The sequence below is a fragment of the Nymphaea colorata genome, chromosome 10 (assembly GCF_008831285.2).
Source record: "Nymphaea colorata isolate Beijing-Zhang1983 chromosome 10, ASM883128v2, whole genome shotgun sequence".
In the NCBI taxonomy this organism is placed as follows: Eukaryota; Viridiplantae; Streptophyta; class Magnoliopsida; order Nymphaeales; family Nymphaeaceae; genus Nymphaea; species Nymphaea colorata.
The window spans coordinates 4,521,980-4,542,284 of NC_045147.1; the positions used below are offsets into that span (position 1 = coordinate 4,521,980).

Genomic DNA, 20,305 nt, shown 5'->3' on the forward strand with positions numbered 1-20,305 from the left:
TTTTGTGTAAGCCAATACAGTCTTAGACACTAGGAGTAAGGGAAATTAGGGGAAGCCTTGGCTTTCTGTTTCTCACCAAGTCCGTTTGCCTCTAAAAAATGTTCCTGAAGAACAAGCCTACAAACGCCATAGAATGTGTGTGTGTGTGTGTGTTGGGGGAGGAGAGAGAGATAGAGAACAAAATTTTCGGGGCTGATAATAATATTAGACAGGAACGTCTGCCCTGCCATAATCAGTCCCGAGCTCCATCCACAAAAATCAAGTTTGGGTTTGCCCAAGCCCAAGAGAAAACCAGAGTGATCATCCAACACATCATATGCCACTTGAAAAGCAAAAATGCAACAGATAATGGTTGCTATAGATTGATTGCTACAAAGGATATCTTGGCACTGTATAGTTGGGAAAAGAACCTTGTCCAACTTCAAGACTGATTGCTAGGCAATTTACTGACTATAGAATGCTCTGGCTTGTGATCACATTCAAAATCAAGGTGAACAAATGCACGCTCTACCTCAGGAAGATTCTCAATCTTCATTTGTAAAGATTCACCAATGGCATGTGCTTCTTTTAGGGGCAGATCTTCTGGAAGTTCAATGTCAACCTGTTTCAGAATCATTGATTAATAAGTGGATCTTCAAGCTGATAAAAAGAAGCTGCACAATTAACTTTTGTTTACTAGTTAGACTAGGGAGGCATAGAAAAGAATGAATAGAATAAGTGCCCCTGGTTTTGAACCCTCTAACCTCCTCCAACATGAAGGTCTGAAGTCTACCTTCCTAATTGGGAATGTCAACAGTTCAGACTTGGATCAGTTGGATTATTCACAGAATCACAATAAATTCCCAAAAAAGCCATATCTCTTACATCCTTACACCCAGACAAGTGGTGAAGCTCTCATAGGCAGTTGTCTCTTATTCTCCAACTCCTAAACCCTACCATTTGTGAACTATAAAGTAATGTAGTCAAGTTAACAGTCAAGGTCCGCAACAGAAATGTTTTAAGAAAAAAGAAACTAGTCCCAGAAAAGCCTTTTTTATGTTGCAAAAAACTCCACAAAATAACACCAAAAAGCAGTCCAGATGACTGAGCAGTATCCTATGAGCATCAGCTACTTGCAGCTGGATATAACAGAACTTGTCTATTAGTATTACAGACTGGAATTCTGCTGATGCAGTGAGGCCAGAGGAAGACTAGATCAACTACAGTGAAATTCCAAATCATGTACACCCAAAAGATCTTATCAGCAATGGGTCAAATACGGCTGAATCATAACAGGCATTATCTTGTTTCAAGTTTATGCCAGAACACAGGAGATTTAAATAAATAGAACCAACAGATGGGACATGTTAAAGACAGCTTATAGAATGAAAAAGATGAAAAAAATACGAAGTTGATCAAAAAATTTTAATCGTCCTTGTCTTTTAACATGCCATAGAAAAAACAAACTACAAGATGCAGAAGGATCACATGTGAAGCCAAAGAAAAATGTGTGAGAACAAAGTTATGAAATATTGGAACAGCAGTAATCAGATTATCAGAATCATCCAGATATTTTGCAACATTATTCTGTAAAAAGTGAACTGCTAACCTCTACAAAATAAAGAACACCAAATGTATATGCTCGAACAGTGTCCACTCGCTTGATTTGAGGATGATGCTTTATGACAAGATATGTCAGCTTCTGCAACATCTCAGGTGGGGCAGACTGTCCTACTAATGAAGCTGAAACATAATCTAATTGGTCATTGTATGCTCTGAAAGAAGCAGCATTGAATATTATTAACTTACCTACACATTTGCTGGAAATACAGAATAATGAACAAAACAATATCAAATTATGTGTTCTTGTTTTAGATTACCATTAATAAAGATTTTAACCCTAATGTATTCCTGATTAACTTCCTAAATTTGATCAAATTTGTCTCACCTTTGTGCTGCTGGATGCAAGAACAGATGTTAAATGTCATCAGCCCCTTCTCACACAACAAGAAGGTCAAGGGCAACCACCATTTATAGTAATTCATCAAAATCAAAGGAGCAACAGACCTGCATTTTCGAGGACAGTCTTAGACCAATTAGATATGGTATAAACTGCAAGAAGAATGGCCCCAAGAGGATCTATCCACCAATAGAATTTGTCCCCAAGAACAGCTGCAGCAAGGCCTATTATGTTTGTGATGACGTCAAAGTAATGATCCTGAATAATCAGATGAAAGGAAAAAGATATTAGGATTTGGTTTGAGATATATCTGTTGATAAATATGAAAACTGAGCAGTCATTTAAGCAAAACCTTTGCATAAGCTCGGACTATGTCACTTCCTGAGCGTCTGCAATAAAACCAAAGAGCAAGTTTCACAACAGCAGCAATCAGCATTATCGAGTACAACCACACCAATTGTGATGAAGTCATTTTGGATGGAGATTCATCCTTGAGCAATTCTTCTACAGCTTGAATTAGCACCTGAAAGCCTGCCCATCAACTAGTAGATTTATTAACTTGAAGATAGAATTGGCATAGCCACACTGGCATCAATTAGTCCATATAATGCCCAATAAGAAGTCCTACAAACTAACTGGCATTCAAAAACAGAACTTTCTTGTCACTTCAGACACCTGCATTTTGGCAAGTGCTTTTAATCAAACAAGAATTGCTGAATTTGGGGAAAAGCAAACATGAGTGAAGTTATTGATCCAAGGACTTCCACACTTCTGCTTCTTTCATATTTCAAGTCAACTTTTTTAGATTCAAAATTAAAACCATTTGAAAATTTTTTATGCATCTGATGTTTAACCTTGCCATCCTATTGAAAGCCTGTTCAAACTTCAATTAAAGGATCATACCCAAATAAATCTGGAAGGCTGTTGTCTTATACAGCAATAATTTTTTCAGTGAAGACTCATCACTATGGATTCAAAGTGATATTCTTGATCACGAGTTCAATCTCTAGGCTAATCCAGGAAAATTATTGGTCAGTCGATGCTCTAATTTCATTTGTAACAACAATTTAGATTTTCTCTATGAGATCCCTTAGACAGATATTAACAAGTAACAACAGTTGCCGCCTTCGGTTTCAAAAGCAGGTATTCTTAGACTTTAATTGGCTTTCCAAAGTCCAAAAGATAAAACAAAGAAAAAGTGGAACTGATGCCAAAAGATAAAACAAAGAAAAAGTGGAAATAACATACCCAGAGTAGCCATGATGGCAGCAAAAATGATAATTCCAACTGGTTGAACACGCAGTTTGCCAATTGGGTACTGATAGATGTTTATGTTATTCATTGACATATGTGTGAAGTAGAGAATTCCACCTGCCATCAAATCTAGTAAGGAGTCCAACGTTGAAGCAGCAATGGCCAAAGATTTGCTCCTTATAGTAGCGTAAATCTGTATTTCATCATAGAGAGTTAGCAAGCTATTACAAAATATCTATTTGTTCTTGTTCCTTGTAAGTGTGCTTTCATTAGCCAAATATCTGCTCCTTTTGTGTGTATTGTGTCATTGTGCATGTGAAGCATAGTTGCAATTGGCATTCATAGGTGGGTTTTTCCTGGATGTTCTCTTTCAATATTTTTCTCCCAGGAAAATTTTGTAAATTTAAAAATTAAGGGCCCGTTTGATGGGCTGGAAAAACACTGTAGCAAAAGAAAAAAAATTCAAATTTTTAAAATTTTTCTCATTCCATCAAACGTGGAGAAATTTTTTTGACCGTTGGAGGTGATAAGAGAAATATATTTCCGAAAAGAATTTTCCAGCCAGAAGGGTGGAAAAATTTTTCCGAAAATTTTTTTGTGACCGTTGGAGGAAGAATGGACGGGGAGGAAGAAGAAGAGAAGAAGGGAAGGAGGGAGGAGGGAGGAAGAAGAAGGGAAGAAGAGAAGGAGGGAGGAAGAAGAAGGAAGAATGGAAGGAGGGAGGAGGAAGAAAGGAGGGAGGAAGAAGAAGGGAAGAAGGGAAGGAGGGAGGAGGAAGAAAGGAGGGAGGAAGAAGAAGGGAAGAAGGGAAGGAGGGAAGGAGGGAGGAAGAAGAAGGGGAGGAGGGAGGAGGAAAAAGGGAAAGAGCGCGGAGGAAGAAGGGAGGAAGGGAAGGGAGGAAGAGGGAGGAGGAGGAGGGAGGGAGGGAGGAGGAAGAAGAGAAGGAAGGAGGAGGAAGAAGAAGGGCTTACCGTGGGTTTCTTCCTCCTCCTCCCTCCCTTCCCTTCCCTTCCCTTCTTCCTCCTCCTCCTTCTTCCTCCTCCTCCCTTCCCTTCCCTTCTTCCTCCTTCTTCCTCCTCCTCCTCCTTCCTCCCCCTTCCTCCTCCTCCCTTCCCTTCCCTTCTTCCTCCTTCTTCCTCCTTCTTCCTCCCTCGCTCCCCTCGCTCCCTTCTTCCTCACCATTTCCACCAAACGTAAAATTTTTTTTCCAGAAAAATAATTCCTCTATAACAAACACAAGGTGGTTTTGGCAATATAGAATTTTCTTTCCCATTCATCAATTCCAGAAATTTTTTTCTGGAAATTTTTTTCCATTTCCATATTTCCAGCCATCAAAGTTTCAAACGGCCCCTAAAGGAAAATAGAGAAAATTATGAAATTCTCAGTTAGAGAAAATAGCATTCAGGTTCAAAAGTTGAAAATATCATGCTATGTTAAAAATATTGGTGATATCTGTGAAAGGGTCTGTAAATTGCTAAAAGTATTGGAGTTGGTTGAATATATTTACCAGAAGAATCCATTCACTTTTTTAGTAAGGTCCACATAGAAATATGCATGCAAGTGTAAAGCTAATGAGTGTGGGAATGTGTGTGTGAGAGAGTGTGTGTGAGAGTGTGTGTGTGTGTGTGTGTAAATAAATAAATATATATATATATACCAGTATGTTCATCTAGGACCCACCAAATAACACATTCAATATTGTTTCTCACCTAAGTTCAAACCCGTAGGTCAAGGCATTCCATGAAACAGTTTCAAAGGATCAATTTATCCTTGGCCAGTTCCTCATATTTTTTAATCTTTGTTTTGAGCAAACTTGTCAAGACGATTGCACCAAGACTATAACTTTAGGGCTGCCATTTTTTTACATTTGTCATAGTACAAACTGATTCAATAGTATACCATCTTATTCACTTTGATCTTCTTAGCATAACAGGAAAGCTAAAACAACAAAAGCATGTGGCATTGAAGATGCCCTTGTGAAAATTAGCAGAAAAAAAATCCAAATTTCATCCCAACAATTTTGTCATCTGTTTATTGGTTATGTGAATCTTCTGCAATCACCAAGATCAGAGTCCAAGCTGTTGAAGTCAAATTTGCAGCAGATGACAAAAGATTTGTGATATTCTTTATCTAATGAATGGGAAAGTGAAGTGTTCAAATTGTCCACCCTATGACCACACCCTCTGGAGAGTACATGTTTCAAGAGAAATCATACAAGGGTACAGTTTAAATACCATAAAATTATATATCTGTTCTCCACCAGGTCTTGGTCATAAGCAATGGATAGACAGTTTTACAGAATCCTCTTATCTCAGTTAAGCTGGTTTCATAGAAGATTTGTCTCAAGAGAAGTAGCGCAATTAATTACTCAAATTGTTTAATCAATGACATAGACATCGACCAAATATGGTGTTTCAAACTTCCAAATACCATCTTGAAATAAATGTGTTAGAAATAGGTTTTGGAATTGGAAGTTCTATGAAGTCGAGGTACTGCAATTGGCCATCAACGGAACCCATACACCTGCCCCTCCCCAAACAGAGAATATTCAAACATTGAGTAGACAAAGTTCTATACATATATAAAAATTCTATTCAATGAGTGGTTAGTCTCTCGTCAGAGAGGGGCAGATAAGAGGGGAGGTGTATGGGTTTCATCAATGGCTTGAAAGGAAGGAGTAGGACACACTTAATAGGGATAATTACTTTCTATATATATATATATATATATATATAAATCAATGGCAATGCTGTCATGTGTCAGATGGTTAAGATTTAAAAATTTGAAGGACCATAAATAGTCATTAAAACTACCATAAACTGTCTCCGCATTATAAACCATGGCAAATGCTAATTCAGTGACTATTTTTCATGACACCTTTTAGTCGTCTGGCAGCATCCGGTATCTGGCAGGATTGAACTGTCATATGTTTATATATATAGAATAGAAGGATTCAAATATTCCAGATGGTGGATAGTTGTTGGGTGATTAAAAATTAACAACTCTGTTGTTGAAAGCACCATAAGTGTTGCTAAAAATACCATGAATTATTACAGCACTATAAACCATCAGTAATGCTCTAGTGGTGATGCTTTTTCATGACAGATTTTTAATTTTTAGCCACTGAACAATAGCTGGCATCCAGCAGATTTAAACTGAATCCTTCTTCTTTGAGGTACTAGAAAAGACTTCCATTTTCATGGAACATCTGTTCATGCCTAGCTATATAGCATGAGCATTTCATTCAGTTCATTGTAGACCTGTTTCACAATCATCCAATTTTTTGCTTCATTTTTTTTCCCATCTCTTCATATATACTATTTAGTATTTACTATCTGATAATTTACTACCATTGTTTTCTTCATGCTTTCACACTTAAATAGCATAAGGGGCAGAAATGTCTTTCAATCTTCTCAGCTTTTAGTTTAATATCCAACAAAAATTTCTATCTCTAAGTATCAACATTAAACTGTGTGAATCACAAGCAAGTTTTCTGAGCTCATCAGTTTTCTGAATCTCCAAAAGCAGCACCCTAACCTTTTCAAATGATGTACCTAAGTGTTAGGTAATTGTTTCCATTTATCACTAACATGTATTATGTCAGATTCAAAAATATACCAGATGAAAGGTACACAATTAGCAGTTAGCAATTGGGGTTCAAGTTCAACAGAGCTGTTCATGGAAAAAACAATCTTTGGTTACGGTGCTATCATATGGAATCCATAATTACACATCAAACACCAGAGGATAGTCACCATATAATGCTATGGCCTTTTTTCCACAAAAAATGACCTTTTCTCCGTGGGGAAATGGACGGACGGTCAACATACCTTCATTGCCAGCAACACAACGTTAGCAATGTTTGAGATCCTGATCGCAAATTCTTCTTGTCTGTCTCGAAGCTCATCGGTGCTATCATTGTCGTTCATAGGTAATGAGTCAACTTCCTCAAATGACCTTAAGGTAGCAAACTGTTGTCGATAATACTCTTTCTCACCTGATACCAAAGGTAGAATTTTAAAATATTGTACAGTAGCATTCATAGATGTGTCATGCTTAAACGAGAAGCATTCTTGTATGTAAGTGGCTTCCAAATGTATGAACAATTCATTACTAATATGGCATTTGTCATCAGGAAAAGGAAAAGGTAAAACAGATGAACCTTAAGTCCTCATCAGTTTCCTGAGATCATGATAAAAGTTAATAGCATAAGATTACCACGAAATTGTCGTTTTATGTGCCAACAAGACCATACATATGATGCAAAAACTGATTTGCAACTAACACGGTATCAGCTATAGCAAATAGAATATAGCTAGAAGTGGTTGTAACCCACTAAGGAGGAAAGAAGGTTAAAATTTTTAATTGAAGCATCTGACAAAACAACTGCACAGTTCACCATTCCTTGCTTGTCAATGAAACTCAATCACAAGAAGAAACTTGATCTGAACAGTGCATAAGAAATAAAAGTTCAAAGTGTCACTTCACCTTGCATTTAATTTTGCTTGATTTTTGCAAGTTTAAGGATGAAATCATGAAAACCAACTGCAAGGTGGTGGGGAAATCTACGAGATGTTTGAGGCGCTAATGAAGACAAACATCCCTCAGGCACCGCACCATCAACATTAGCCCCATATGATCACAAGAGACCTCGTACAGATCCAGTCTATAATGTATAAATTTTCTAAAACCAACAGAAAATGACATACTTTCTTCATATTCTTTAGACTCTCAGCCCAAATCAAGTCGCTCTCACTTAATCAACCTTGTGTGTTCATCATAAACAGACGATTAACAGACAAATCCTATGGCAAATAGGAATAGGAAACAATTAAGTTCCCGTTGTATCACTATTCAAAATGTCCTCTGCAAAGCAAATAAAAGTTCATAAATGAAGAGCATGGGCTTCGGTTTTCACTTAGTGAAGTTCTTTTATGTGCTCCATCACGAATTTAATCACATAGCAGACACGTGGGGCCACCATTCAATATCAACATCTGTTGTAAGATCCTCGAGAACAAAATCCTGTTACGCACATGAATGTTGAACATATAGGGAAAAGAAAAAAAAAGGAAGCTTATGCCACCATATAATTTTATCATATTTGGTACAGCTACCATTACTTTATTAAAATGGGAAAATTCCTTGCACTGGGAAAGGAAAAAGGAAAAGCTCAAGTACGAGGAAGATAAGGGTGGAAAGAACAGATTAGGCAGATAACTAATTCCTCAATTATGTCCCGTGCAGATCAGAAGCCAAGAACTATTCTTCAGCTTTCCCATTATCTACTTTTAAATTTTTCTCAGTTAAAGAACAGGGCTAAACATCAACCAGACGTACCAAAGCACATCCCTCCACTGTCCACAACTCTAGAAAGATGCCTGAATAGAAATTTTTACTTTTTCAGACAGTTTCTGTATTTCCCCTCAAAGGAATTCAGGAAAGCGAGAAGAAAAGAGAATCCAACAAAGAAAGATGCTCTTCTTTGCTTCTCCTAAATGACGCATGCATCTGCCAACAGAACAAGATCCCTACGGACCAGAAAAACCGATTGGAGGTAAAATACTCACCTTCTATCAGACCCTTGGTCCTCGATAAATCAATATGAGACGGGCGCTCTGGATCAAGACTGCGCTTCACCTTCTCCGGCAATCCTCTGATAAACTCTTCCCTCATAGAATTCAAAGAATACCTCCGACTGTTCGGTCGCTTGCTATGAAACTCACTCCCATTGATCAATGGTACTCTTTCTGCTTCCATTTTCGACACCTAGAAAGGGAAAACGAAGAAAAAGCTCAACCACGAACCTCCTTCTCTTCGCTCTTAGTCTCCGCTTCCTTTTTATCAACTATAATGATTCATCCGTGTCCATCTTCCTCATTATTCTTTCGTTGTCCCCTCGTTCTGCAAGAAGACAACGTGTTTACCAAAGAGAAGGGATTGTGGGGCTGGTAATCAATGACCAGAAAGGTACGATCCGGGGTGCCGGCATGGACAGCTTCACAAATGACATTCTTGAACGCTATTCACGCGAAGGCACAAAAGCTTTCATCCCATGAAGCACTAGAGTCTATTTCCATCACGTAGCACGCAAATAACCTGATATTTTCGATTCCATGAAGAATCTGTGATGAAATTCAAGATATCGTGAGAAGTTGTCTTTCCTTTAGTGGTGAGGAGGGGTGATGATCATGGGGCACTGATGATAACATCGGGTAAGACTGACCCAGGTGGTCAGAGGACCAACAATCTGCACGTTCTGGAGACGTTCTGTCTTCATTCTGTTATCATTTTACTAGTGCTATTATAATTATCAAATCTATGTTACGCAGCTTTTGGGCAGTGGAGAAAAGATCATGCATTGTAAATGTTAGTTCAAGCTAATTGAAGGTAAGGATGTAAGAACTCCTTCTGTAGACTGTAACTTGGCATATGAAAATACCTGCAGAAGGAAAATTAACTTCACAACTTCTGTAAAATTTTTATTTTCATCCCAGGGTGTCTTCTCCATCTCTGTAAATATAGAAACCGACTTGCAAAATCGTTTTGCTTAAGCTTGTGCTTAGTAGTTGATGCCAATTGTAGTTAGATGGTTTAACTCTTAAAAATTTTATAAACTACAAAACTTTATCTCACATCCAATAAAGCAAATAGAGCTATTTCTAAGAACAAATTGGGTGTTCCTGTATTTCTTTTGGATGTGCTCTTGGAATTTATTAATTAACAAAAACAAAGCTTTGGTCTGAAAATTAATGGTGACCTGAGTTTTGGCGGTAATGAAAAGTGGCGTACATAGATCGATGATACGATTGCTCTTAACAGCAAGAGTAGGTATACAATTGACAGCAGAAGCTATTTGAAATCGATGGGTACGACGTGTCATAGATTCGACGGCAAGAGTAATCCAAAGTGAAGGACAGTCTGTTCGTGACTTCAGGGATCTCAGTGTCTGGCGACGTCATTTCTGAGTTAAATCACACACTGCAGAACTGTTAGAATCATTCAGGTAACTCTTGTTTGAGTAAAAAGGAGGGAAACACATGCCGCCATCGTCAAAATTTGCATGAGGCATATAACAAATATATCTGTTCATCAAGAAAAAGGAATGCGCCTCACATTTCCCACTTCTGCATTCAGTCAGACTACGAAATCTTTTATAATTGCCAAGAGCATGCTCCTGCTGAAAGTCTATAATAATCTTACGAAACGTAAATTCTTTGCAAAGTTCACATTGTCGTCCTCAAAGGCTGCAAAAACCTTTCCTGAGGTGTCCAAACTAAAAAGATGTTTAAATTGCATGAAGACCGCCTGTAAAGGGGGTAGGTGAATGCAGTTTCCAGAAAAGCAGCTAACAACTCGCAATTATTTTCCGCTTGTTCTAGCTAATGAGTCAAGCCAACCGGACAGGCAGTATGATTCGAATAAACGTGGATGCAACAAGTATTCTTCCTCTTCAAAATGAAAGAAAGCAAATTTTACAAAATGCCTTTCAAGTTTTAACTATCGCCGCCGCTTAACCTTTGAAGGACAACAAAAAGGCGCTCAACTTTTTGAGAAACTTTCTCAAAGAGCCGCCCCGGCCCTGTCTTGTCTATAAGTGCAGTTGGAAAATGTTGAATAAAAAAGGAGATCACTAAATTACTCTCGTACGGCTGTTTTTTTCCTCCCAAAGAACGCATGACCCCACCCATGTGCAAGTGCAACCTTCTCAGGGACGCCGTCACGTCTGACCAGGCCACCATATATATATATATATATATATATATTAAATGTGAAGGTTGCCGTGAAGTAAAGAACCCTTCACATGCCTTAACTTAGTTACTCAATCCTTTTTCTTGGGCAAGACATAACTCTCAAAATCACGGTGTATCAGAGATATGTAATAAAACCGTGCTACAACAGTACCTACGCATACAACTCCTGATATTCTTCAACTTGGAGGTCCTCATGCCTTGTTCCAAGTAGACCAAAACCCTCCTAGAACGTGAAGTTCAAGAGAAATTCTATGCCATTATAACGTTCCCTGTAAACCTTTTCTCTCTTTGGCTACCGTAAAATAACAATTACTAACGTAGCGGCTCTGACTTCATGCAAACGGAAAACGACTGGAGGGCACCCAAGACCAAAAGGAAAATATGTTTTCTTCTATATTTGAGGCCTTAAATGATGACCTGGTATTCTCGACAAGCAACGACCTTTAGCTAGTAGACAAAGTGGATACGATTAGAGAGTATAAAATAAACACTAGTTTTTTAAGTTAAAATTTTCCCGGAGAGTGGAGAAACCACTTAGATATTGTCAGACCTGGCAGCACTACTTTAACAAAGAAATGCATAATAACTTCCTACGCGTATTTAGGAATCAAAAAGTCATTTCCAATAATATAATATATATGTATCGTGCGTGTGGGATGAATAAATGCTAAGAAGGAATGAAGCTCTCCTGCCACTCATATACATGGAAGGATGTGAGTCACAGACGTGAGAGGATTTGGCAAATGTATGGATCACCCTCAACGAGGAGAGGATAAGATGCAGAGAACGACTGATTTCGGATGAAGAGGACATGAGTACCACTGGAGGTGTCCTTCACCACCATCTACACGGTAAAGCTGGGTCCATCCATGAGTGGTGAGGATCGTCAAGTCATCGTCTGGGCGGGCGGCCTTAAGGAGGTCCCCCAACGAAGCGATCACGGCCGAGGAGAAGTGGGTGTCGCTGTACAATTTGGTCCACTGACTCGTGTTGATTGCTCAACTGTCAATTACATTTCGAGGTTGGCTTTTATCACGTAAGCCTCATCTTATAAAACTGGTTTTCTTGAATGAAATTAAATAGCAAGAGGAACAACCAAATAATCATTTCAATAGAAAGAAACCAAGGTCATTTGAATCGGCAAATAGTTAATATTGTCCGCCTTAATTTACTTAAAAACATCTAGAGACAAAAGATAAAATATAAAGAAATTTTCAAAATACAAAAAAAGAAAATATATCGTTGGGATCATTTGGCAGCTGACTCCAAGCGTTCCCGGGATCAGGCGTGGAGCCAAAGAGGGGCCCAAGGGCCCTAAATTTCACTAGTTTTATATAAAAATTTTGAAAAATAATATTTTTACCCAGATTTAGAAATTCCCGATTCAGCCCAAACCAAAGATTAAAGGATGTTCAGGAATACCAATTCTCTTCAAATTGACTGCAGATTCCCAAGGAGGCTTGGAACAGCCTACGAGGATACCAACAAAATAAATACAAGTTAGCTAAACCAAGTCCAAGATTGATTTGATTTTATATATATATAGTTAACTATTTTTCAGTTTAAATATATTTTTTTGTTATCAAAAAATTGACTACTTTTATAACATCAATTTTTTTATAGTAAAAAATAAATACATGAAATTAGACCTAACTATGTTTCGTTTAAATTGGTATTCATAAACATGTTAGCATCTTCATATTTTCTAAAAATATTTTTTTAATCGAGAATTTAAGTGGACTAGTATATATATATATAAGTCACCAGACCTTTATACACTAAACTCCCTAAACTCAATCGCAATTATCTGTGCCGCTGATTTTGAGAAAATCAGACAATAAAGATTAAGTTGAAAGAATAAAAATGAAACTATTTTTTTCAAAGAGATTGAGGATCCGAAACAAGAAAACTCATTTAGTTGTATGTGTGTATGTGAGAGAGAAAAGGAGGGAGAAATAAATGCGTTTTTTAATAGAGATTTTTCTTGTCTCCTTTAATGGGTGTTTTTGGTCTTTCAAAAGCATTTGGTTTCTAAATAACTCTAAATCTAGTACACAAAACTGCCGGTTGCCGTATAAACTTTTTTAAATTGAGAGCAAATGAGTGGAGCGCAGGTGCGCTAAACATCGGTACTGTTAGATATATAAAAAAAACATCCTTTTTTAAATTGAGAGCAAATGAGTTGCCCGCTCTTGGACTGAACATCCGTATTGTTATATAAAGGCACGGATACTTCTTACTATCCGATCAAGAGCGATGAACGTGGATAAAATCTCCAATGCCATTGTAAAACAAAAAAACTGATTTTTTTTTAATGTTGACAGCTGCCAAAAAAAGGAGTCTCAAAGTTAAATCTTTCTCCAAGTTGAATATTTAAAAACATATTTTCTTACGTTAACATTTTAAATTCAAATTGTTTTTCAATCTACGCTGCAACTATCAGAAAAAGGAATTGAGATAAATTTAGACTACAACATCAAATAATGGAAAGAGATAAATTTAGTATATGAGAACATGGAAGATTTATGATTCTACATGATTTTTGGTTTAATTGAAAAGTGGTTGCCACTTCGTAGTTTATCAACTCCTCTGAAAAAATAAAATATATTACTATAGTTTAGTAGGAAGGCGAATTATGTGTTCCGCCCGGAAGAGGAACGGATATGAAAGCCCGTCCCTCTTATGGGTGAATCTATAACCTGCTCCCTGTTTATTACGCCCTTATAAGAAATACATTATAAAGTCTATTTGCGTGGTTGCGATCAAAACTCAAAAGGTGGTGTATAAAATGAAAATTCTCTTTTCAAACATACAAAAATATTCGTGAGTAAGCCAGAATTGACAATATGGATATGGTGAGCTGGTCCTTTCAATACCAGAGTCAAAAACTTTAGGCCATGAGGTATTAATTCTCAAAGTCATATATATATATATATATATATATATATATATATATATATATATATATAAAAGTTTGAGCTCTACTCAACTATGCAAAATCCACCTCCAACTGAACTCGTTTAATTCATTTAAGCATTAACTCATGTAATGTTAAATCATTTATGTAAGCATTAGATCGTGTAACTTGTAAAAATTTGTTTTTACCCACAAAGTTAAAACCAGTGATTCCTTAAACTGGTTTTGTCAATATTACATAAAATATCAGTTTACAAATCAAATCGGATATAAATGAGTAGAATTCTTAAAACTCAAACTCAACTCGTCGTTTGTTTTGAGTATCTTTATAAAGTTCAACTCGTTAATTTATAAACGAGTTGAGCATGAGCTTTTATTGAGTAAATTCGAGTCAAACTGAATTGATTTGACTTGTTGTGTAACCCTATGCACCCACCTTTTCGACCATTAATATGATTTTGAAGTTTTTACCAATGACCTTCACTTCCTGTTTTTACTAATAATTAATAAATTCTTTTATGCGGTTCACAATGTTTTTGATACCCACGGAACACAAACGGTCGGTAGTTGTAGACAACTGACTCTAGAAGCAGATGCAACAGGTTAAAACCACCTGTAAAGGGTAAAACTTTTCCTCTTCTTAGACGAGAGAATCATTGATGACCTCAACACTATTATGACGCAGGCATCTTATTCTCAGCCAAGTAAAGGGAAATTAAAAACTCGTTTTACTTGGAGTAAATCCTTCAGCTAATAACTAAAAAGTGCACCATGACAACCCACGCATATTCACCTGATCATCCAGTGTGATTCAAAGCCTTTCCAAACAAAATACAGGAAAATTATCGCCATGTATGTAATCCAGTAATGCTTTATGGCGATAAAACTGTTTCATCATGCCAAATGCATGATCGTTTCTTTCAAAGCAGGCGATATATTCTAAATGTCGTTAGCGGCGGCGATTTATCGTATCGGCGATCATTCTGAAGCTTCGGAAAACACAAAAAAACCGTGTGGATACAGAGAACGAGAATCATTCAGAATCGATGGCGTCGCAACAAGCCAAGAAATCCCCGACATTTCAAGGCACAAGGGGAAATGAGAAAGGCGTACCTATGGACCGATGCTTGAGAGAACGGCGGCGGAATATGGATCGATCGAGCTCGTAATTCTGCCGCCGGGCTGGGAACTTGTGGAAGAACCGGTCCCTCGCCTTCCACAGGCACTCCTCCCCCTCGCCGGCATCGCGATCGTCCTCTATTTTCACAAGCAACGCTTCCCCCACGCCGCCCGACATTGATTCCTGGCTGCCGACGGACCCACCGGCGATGCGCGGCTCGCTGAGGGGCAGGGAAAGAAGGAGAGAGGGAGACGATTGCCGCACTCTCACAGTGGTAATCTCGGGATTTTCCGCGGGGAATCTGCACTAATTGCGGGGCTCATAAATCGGGCGCAGGGCGCTTGTAAATGACACTGGAACCCTTGATCACTCTGTTATTGACGAGCATGCCTCCGGAGATGTTAATGGAGGATGTTCCGTCGCGGCCCCGTGGTTGGGACTTGGGAGACGGCAGGAGCCTGAAACCGAAGAGCTATTCTCTTTTTTTATGCACTTTTTGTTTTTTTTGTTTTTTCCTTCCGATCGTGATGGCGAACGACCGGCACCTTTATGGCTTCCATAAAGGACAAAACGACGAAATTGTACCTGTCTTCATTAGAAAGGCGACAGCGAGGCGATGGCGGAAGCCGGGGGACTCTCTCGGGCGAAGAGCCAGCGTCCAGACTCTGCCACGAAACCAGAGATCCCAGAGCTCCCGTGAAAGAAGATGAAGATGTTTCACCTTCGTCGTCTCCGTCTGTACATCGAAGCCTGCAGGCGGTGGCGTGTAACTAAAAGCAGCAACAGATCAGCCTAAGTCCCTCGATTCCAATCGACAGCAATAAGTTAAATACCTGATTCGATGTGCCGCCCCGATGCAATTCTGCCATCTTCTCATCGATTTTATTATCTGTTTAAAAATTTTTATTTTACCTTCTTTTTAAATGAATACACCATTAATGTTTATCGTTTTAAAATGACTCCGATTCGACTCGATTTGTGGCTGATCCTTCCTGGGAAGAACACATTGACAAAAGAATATTTTGCTCTTCCTCTTAAGATGTTTACGTCGTTCCTTCAAAAGAATATTCCGACTTTGATGGGGGCGATTGAACGACACCCGCAAAAACCGTGTTTCTGGAAAGCTGGGTTTTATGAAAGCCAACCTCCTCCCAGTTTTTTGCTTTTAAAACCCAGTGTCTGTCCATTTCATGTGAAGTAGCATGGCCAAGCTTTTGGCGGTGTCCTGTAGCAGCATGGGCCAAACCTGTCCTATTGCCTCTCAGTGGACATTGATCGACAATGGAGACTCGCTAGGTGTCAGGGATCCTTATTGAGGCAATCCATTGATGAATGAAACCCGTGAAGGAATCCATCTCAAAGAGTGACACATTATTTTTCTTTTGATTTGTGAACGTAGGAACAAAAACATGCATTTCTTTTGAAGATTGATGGATTTGATGCTCAATTGTAGGTCTATGAACTGCATACTTCTTTCTATTTATCGGGATCAACCTCACAACGTGAAGATGCTACGAGGGATATGGCACAAGAAATGACATCGTTTGCTGTTGCAGGATTAGGTAATCTGCATTTACTTGAGCTGCATTTCTGTTTTCCCTCTAGTAGTAGGTAGTGATCTCATTCCACCATGATTTTCCTTTTTCTATTTTTTCGATTCTTGTTTGATGTTGTTATTTGTACACTTTTGAAGCTATAAAAGTTTTAGAAAAATGATTGTCAACCATAAAAGTGTGTTCTACCATAAGTTGATCTTTGGCATTTGGCTAAACAATTCAAATTCCAATATTGATGTAGAAAAGATGTGAAAATGTCTGGACAATTGATTGTGTATTTTCAGTGCTTCTTTTTGTTTCCTCTCTTGATCAGCAAGATGGGCTTAAGTACACTAAGTTACCTATATCACAGTAGTCAACGACAGTCTTGGGAAAAGGAACCTTTTGGACAAAACTTTAACATACAATTATCAAGAACTAAGATATATGCCATGCTCTATAGTACATATGGACTACATTTTCTTTTACACTAGGCCCCTCATATTTGGTTTTCTACTCGAGATGGTAGGCCTCAACATGTTGGATCCAAAAACTGGTACTATTAAGATGAGCTAGATAAAGGATAGCTTGAGTCCAGTTGTACAAAGCTATTCAGAGTGTGAACGTGAAAGGAAACCCGAAACAAAATTAACATGATAACTTTGTGTTTATAATTCTAAAGCGGTATTAATTCCCTTGACACTGTTAATTTTGTACATTTATGTGCATTAAGTGAAGTTGGCAAAACACCTACCCACAACTCATTTTTTGAACATGGAAAATTATGCTTTTCGATTGATCCACTTATAGGCTCAAAAACCAGATTTTGAAAGTCCTAAATCATGCAAAACCATGGTGAAAAAAATCTCCAAACGAAAAGAAAAATGCTCAGCTCAATTACACAGTGCAAATATACTCTCTTTCCTATTTTACATTGATGTGACGTATGAGAGAGGGACGTGAGAATGCATGACGATCGCCTCTCAAAGGTGTCGTGAATCCTAATCAACCAATTTTAGTCCAAGTAAAGATCGGATTTGCTCAAACAAGTACATGTCTCATCTTGCATGTGGCTAAAAATTAATCAAAATGAGCTTTTCTTTTAATCTTCACTATTTTTGAAATTTTCAGAAATCACTACAATCTTGCAAAAGGGAAATTGTTAAAACAAATAGTAGTGTACACACACACATTTTCAAAATCACAATTGGCTGCTCTAAGGAAGGACAATGCCACCAAAGCTAATCCAAGATGGGTTGTCCAAAATGAGATTTCACAATATATCCAATTATCTTCAAAGTTCTAAGATCAATGAAATTTGAAAATTCGAATTTCAAACACATGTTTTTAGTTCAAAAATATTTAAATAAAGTATCCAATCACTTATGAATAAGTCCTAAGTTCCCAAAACACTTTAAAGTCCTCAAGCATGACTGAAGTGTAACCAATATTAAAAAACCAAATGGATTTCAATTGAAATCCATCAACATTTCAGCTTAAAAATCTGAAATCAACTTTTTATAGACAAGTAAAGCTTGTCAAATCAATCAAATCAAAACTATGACTGGATCTAAGTCAATCCAAAAGGTCTTTAGAACTTTATAAATCATTTTTTTCAAACAAGGATGTCAAAATCTCAACTTCAAATGTTTTGATTTTCAAAATCAAGTCAAACTCTTGAACTATGCGCTAGAGCGCATTCTTGATAAAAAAATATCAAGAATGAATCTAGACGATGTCCAACATTGCAAATTTTTAAAACCATCCAACATCATGTCTCTACGAATGAAACTAAGTTATGCATGGCAAGATGAGAGAGTACTACACAAGCACATAAATGGTCAGCTAGATATAATGGCACTAATTCCAAGTTGCTACTGTCACCTAGTCATATTGTAACAACATTGGATCTGCCACTTATCTCACAGCAAAAATACTCAATTCAATATCAAAATGATTCCAAAACTTGAAGTTTTCAAATTCAGCATTTTCTAAAGAAAATTATGTCTCAATTTTTCAAACCTCGAATCTTCTGAAATGGAATCCAAAATTGGTGTTTTGCCTCTCATTTTGAGAAGTTTAAAAATCTAACTTAAGTCAGTCATAAATTAAACCTTCAATTTCTAAACTTTCCAATTTCCAATTACCCTATCCTAATTCCAGGATTAATTCAATAGTCCTTATCTAAGTCTTCAAAAATTACCACAGTTCAAAATAATTCCAAAACAAATCTTCAATTGTTAAGATCAAAATTCCAGCTTTCCAAACGAGATCAAAAGAACTTTGATATCTAAATCCAAATTTTTGCACAATCATATAGAAGGATCACCAATCAAATGACTTATATAATTTAAGAAATATTAGACATTAGTCTAACTACCACTATTAAAGGTGGCAGAAATTGCCAAACCTTGTATTGATGGGCAGATCACTTTTTCTCAAAATCTTAAAAAGTAGACCAATTTCAATTTTCTGTTACTTCACGCGACCTTCCCTACTTTTGTGTGGGAGGGGTGCAAACAATATTATAATAGAGTAAGCCTAATGTTAAAGATCACTAGCACACATGTTTCAAATTAATGGATTAAATGAATATTATTCGTTCAAATTCAACTGCTTGCACCTATGGATCAATTGAGATGCATGTAAGTAAATGTATAAGCAAATAAGCACCATATATACATTTGACTAAGAAACACATGATGTTTCAAAACTGAATTTCTACAACTCCTACATCTTGAAGTTTGAGTAATCAAAGTACAAGATCGTCATATTATAATGCAAATATAGAGAATGTAAAAGAAAGTGTGATAGGATCTTATTCTCAAAGACCAACTTAACGATAAGGTGAATTATATCTTCAAAGGTCTAAGGTGTCAGATTTATTATATTATATTTGGCATTTTACCTCTTCATCTAAAGCAAAAAATGAGCATATGGTTGAATACCATTAACAAAAACAAGCTCGAACTAGCATTTCATGAAGCAAAGGTTGCACATATCGTAAAACATATTTCATAGCTATAGGTATAAATGAAACTATGAAGATTGAAGATGATAATGAATTGATTATGCTTGACATTGACAAATTTAATGTTGAGTCGTGTAGAGAGGCGTTCATGACACTCATCTTAAGAAACAAAAATGTTGTATCATATGTTATCTTGCTAGCATGATTAATATTTCCTTGTCTACATATAACATGTTATCATTGTTCATAACCTGATTTATTCTATGTTACTTATTTACCTAATCTTTCTTTGAAGTGCACTATAGTAAAATAGTTATCACTTATGTTATTTATAAAACAACTTATGTTATATATATATATATATATATATATATATATATATATATATATATATATATATATATATATATATATATATATATATATATATATATATATATATATATATATATATATATGTATGTATTATTTATTTATTTCAAGTACTACAATAAATAGCAATGTTGAATACTTTACAAGCTAGATCAATAGATATTATACTGAAGATGAGTATGAACAGAGCATATTGAGGACACAGTAATAGGTGATGCATGTAAAAATGCTTTGAGTTCTTTTACATAATCTTCTTAAGCATGTTTCAAATCTCTCTAGCACATCATGAGTTGACAATATTTTTTAAAGTCACAAACAACCACCACGTGAGCACGTGAGTTATTTCGTATAGATGCACAAAATTTTCTATCATGTGTTTAACTACTAAAAGATAAAAGTCTTTTACAAGATTCAATATAAGTAATTGTTGACCAACAATTAGCA

General features: G+C 36.8%; 1 protein-coding gene across 2 annotated transcripts; it reads right to left on the reverse strand.

The window, feature by feature from the left end:
* Positions 1-183: 183 nt before the first annotated feature.
* Positions 184-15,480, reverse strand: LOC116262455 (metal tolerance protein 4). 2 transcript variants are annotated; one of them, XM_031641857.2, is made up of 7 exons: positions 14,977-15,480; positions 7,024-7,190; positions 3,188-3,386; positions 2,292-2,470; positions 2,047-2,197; positions 1,589-1,722; positions 184-601 (listed from the first exon to the last, which is right to left on the reverse strand). In XM_031641857.2, the coding sequence occupies exons 1-7, from the start codon at positions 15,158-15,160 to the stop codon at positions 422-424; spliced, it is 1,194 nt and encodes a 397-aa protein (XP_031497717.1). In that variant the 5' UTR covers positions 15,161-15,480; the 3' UTR covers positions 184-421. The 2 variants fall into 2 exon arrangements, with proteins under 2 accessions (XP_031497717.1, XP_031497716.1); XM_031641856.2 differs by lacking the exon at positions 14,977-15,480 and adding an exon at positions 8,764-9,454.
* Between the last annotated feature and the right edge of the window lie 4,825 nt (positions 15,481-20,305).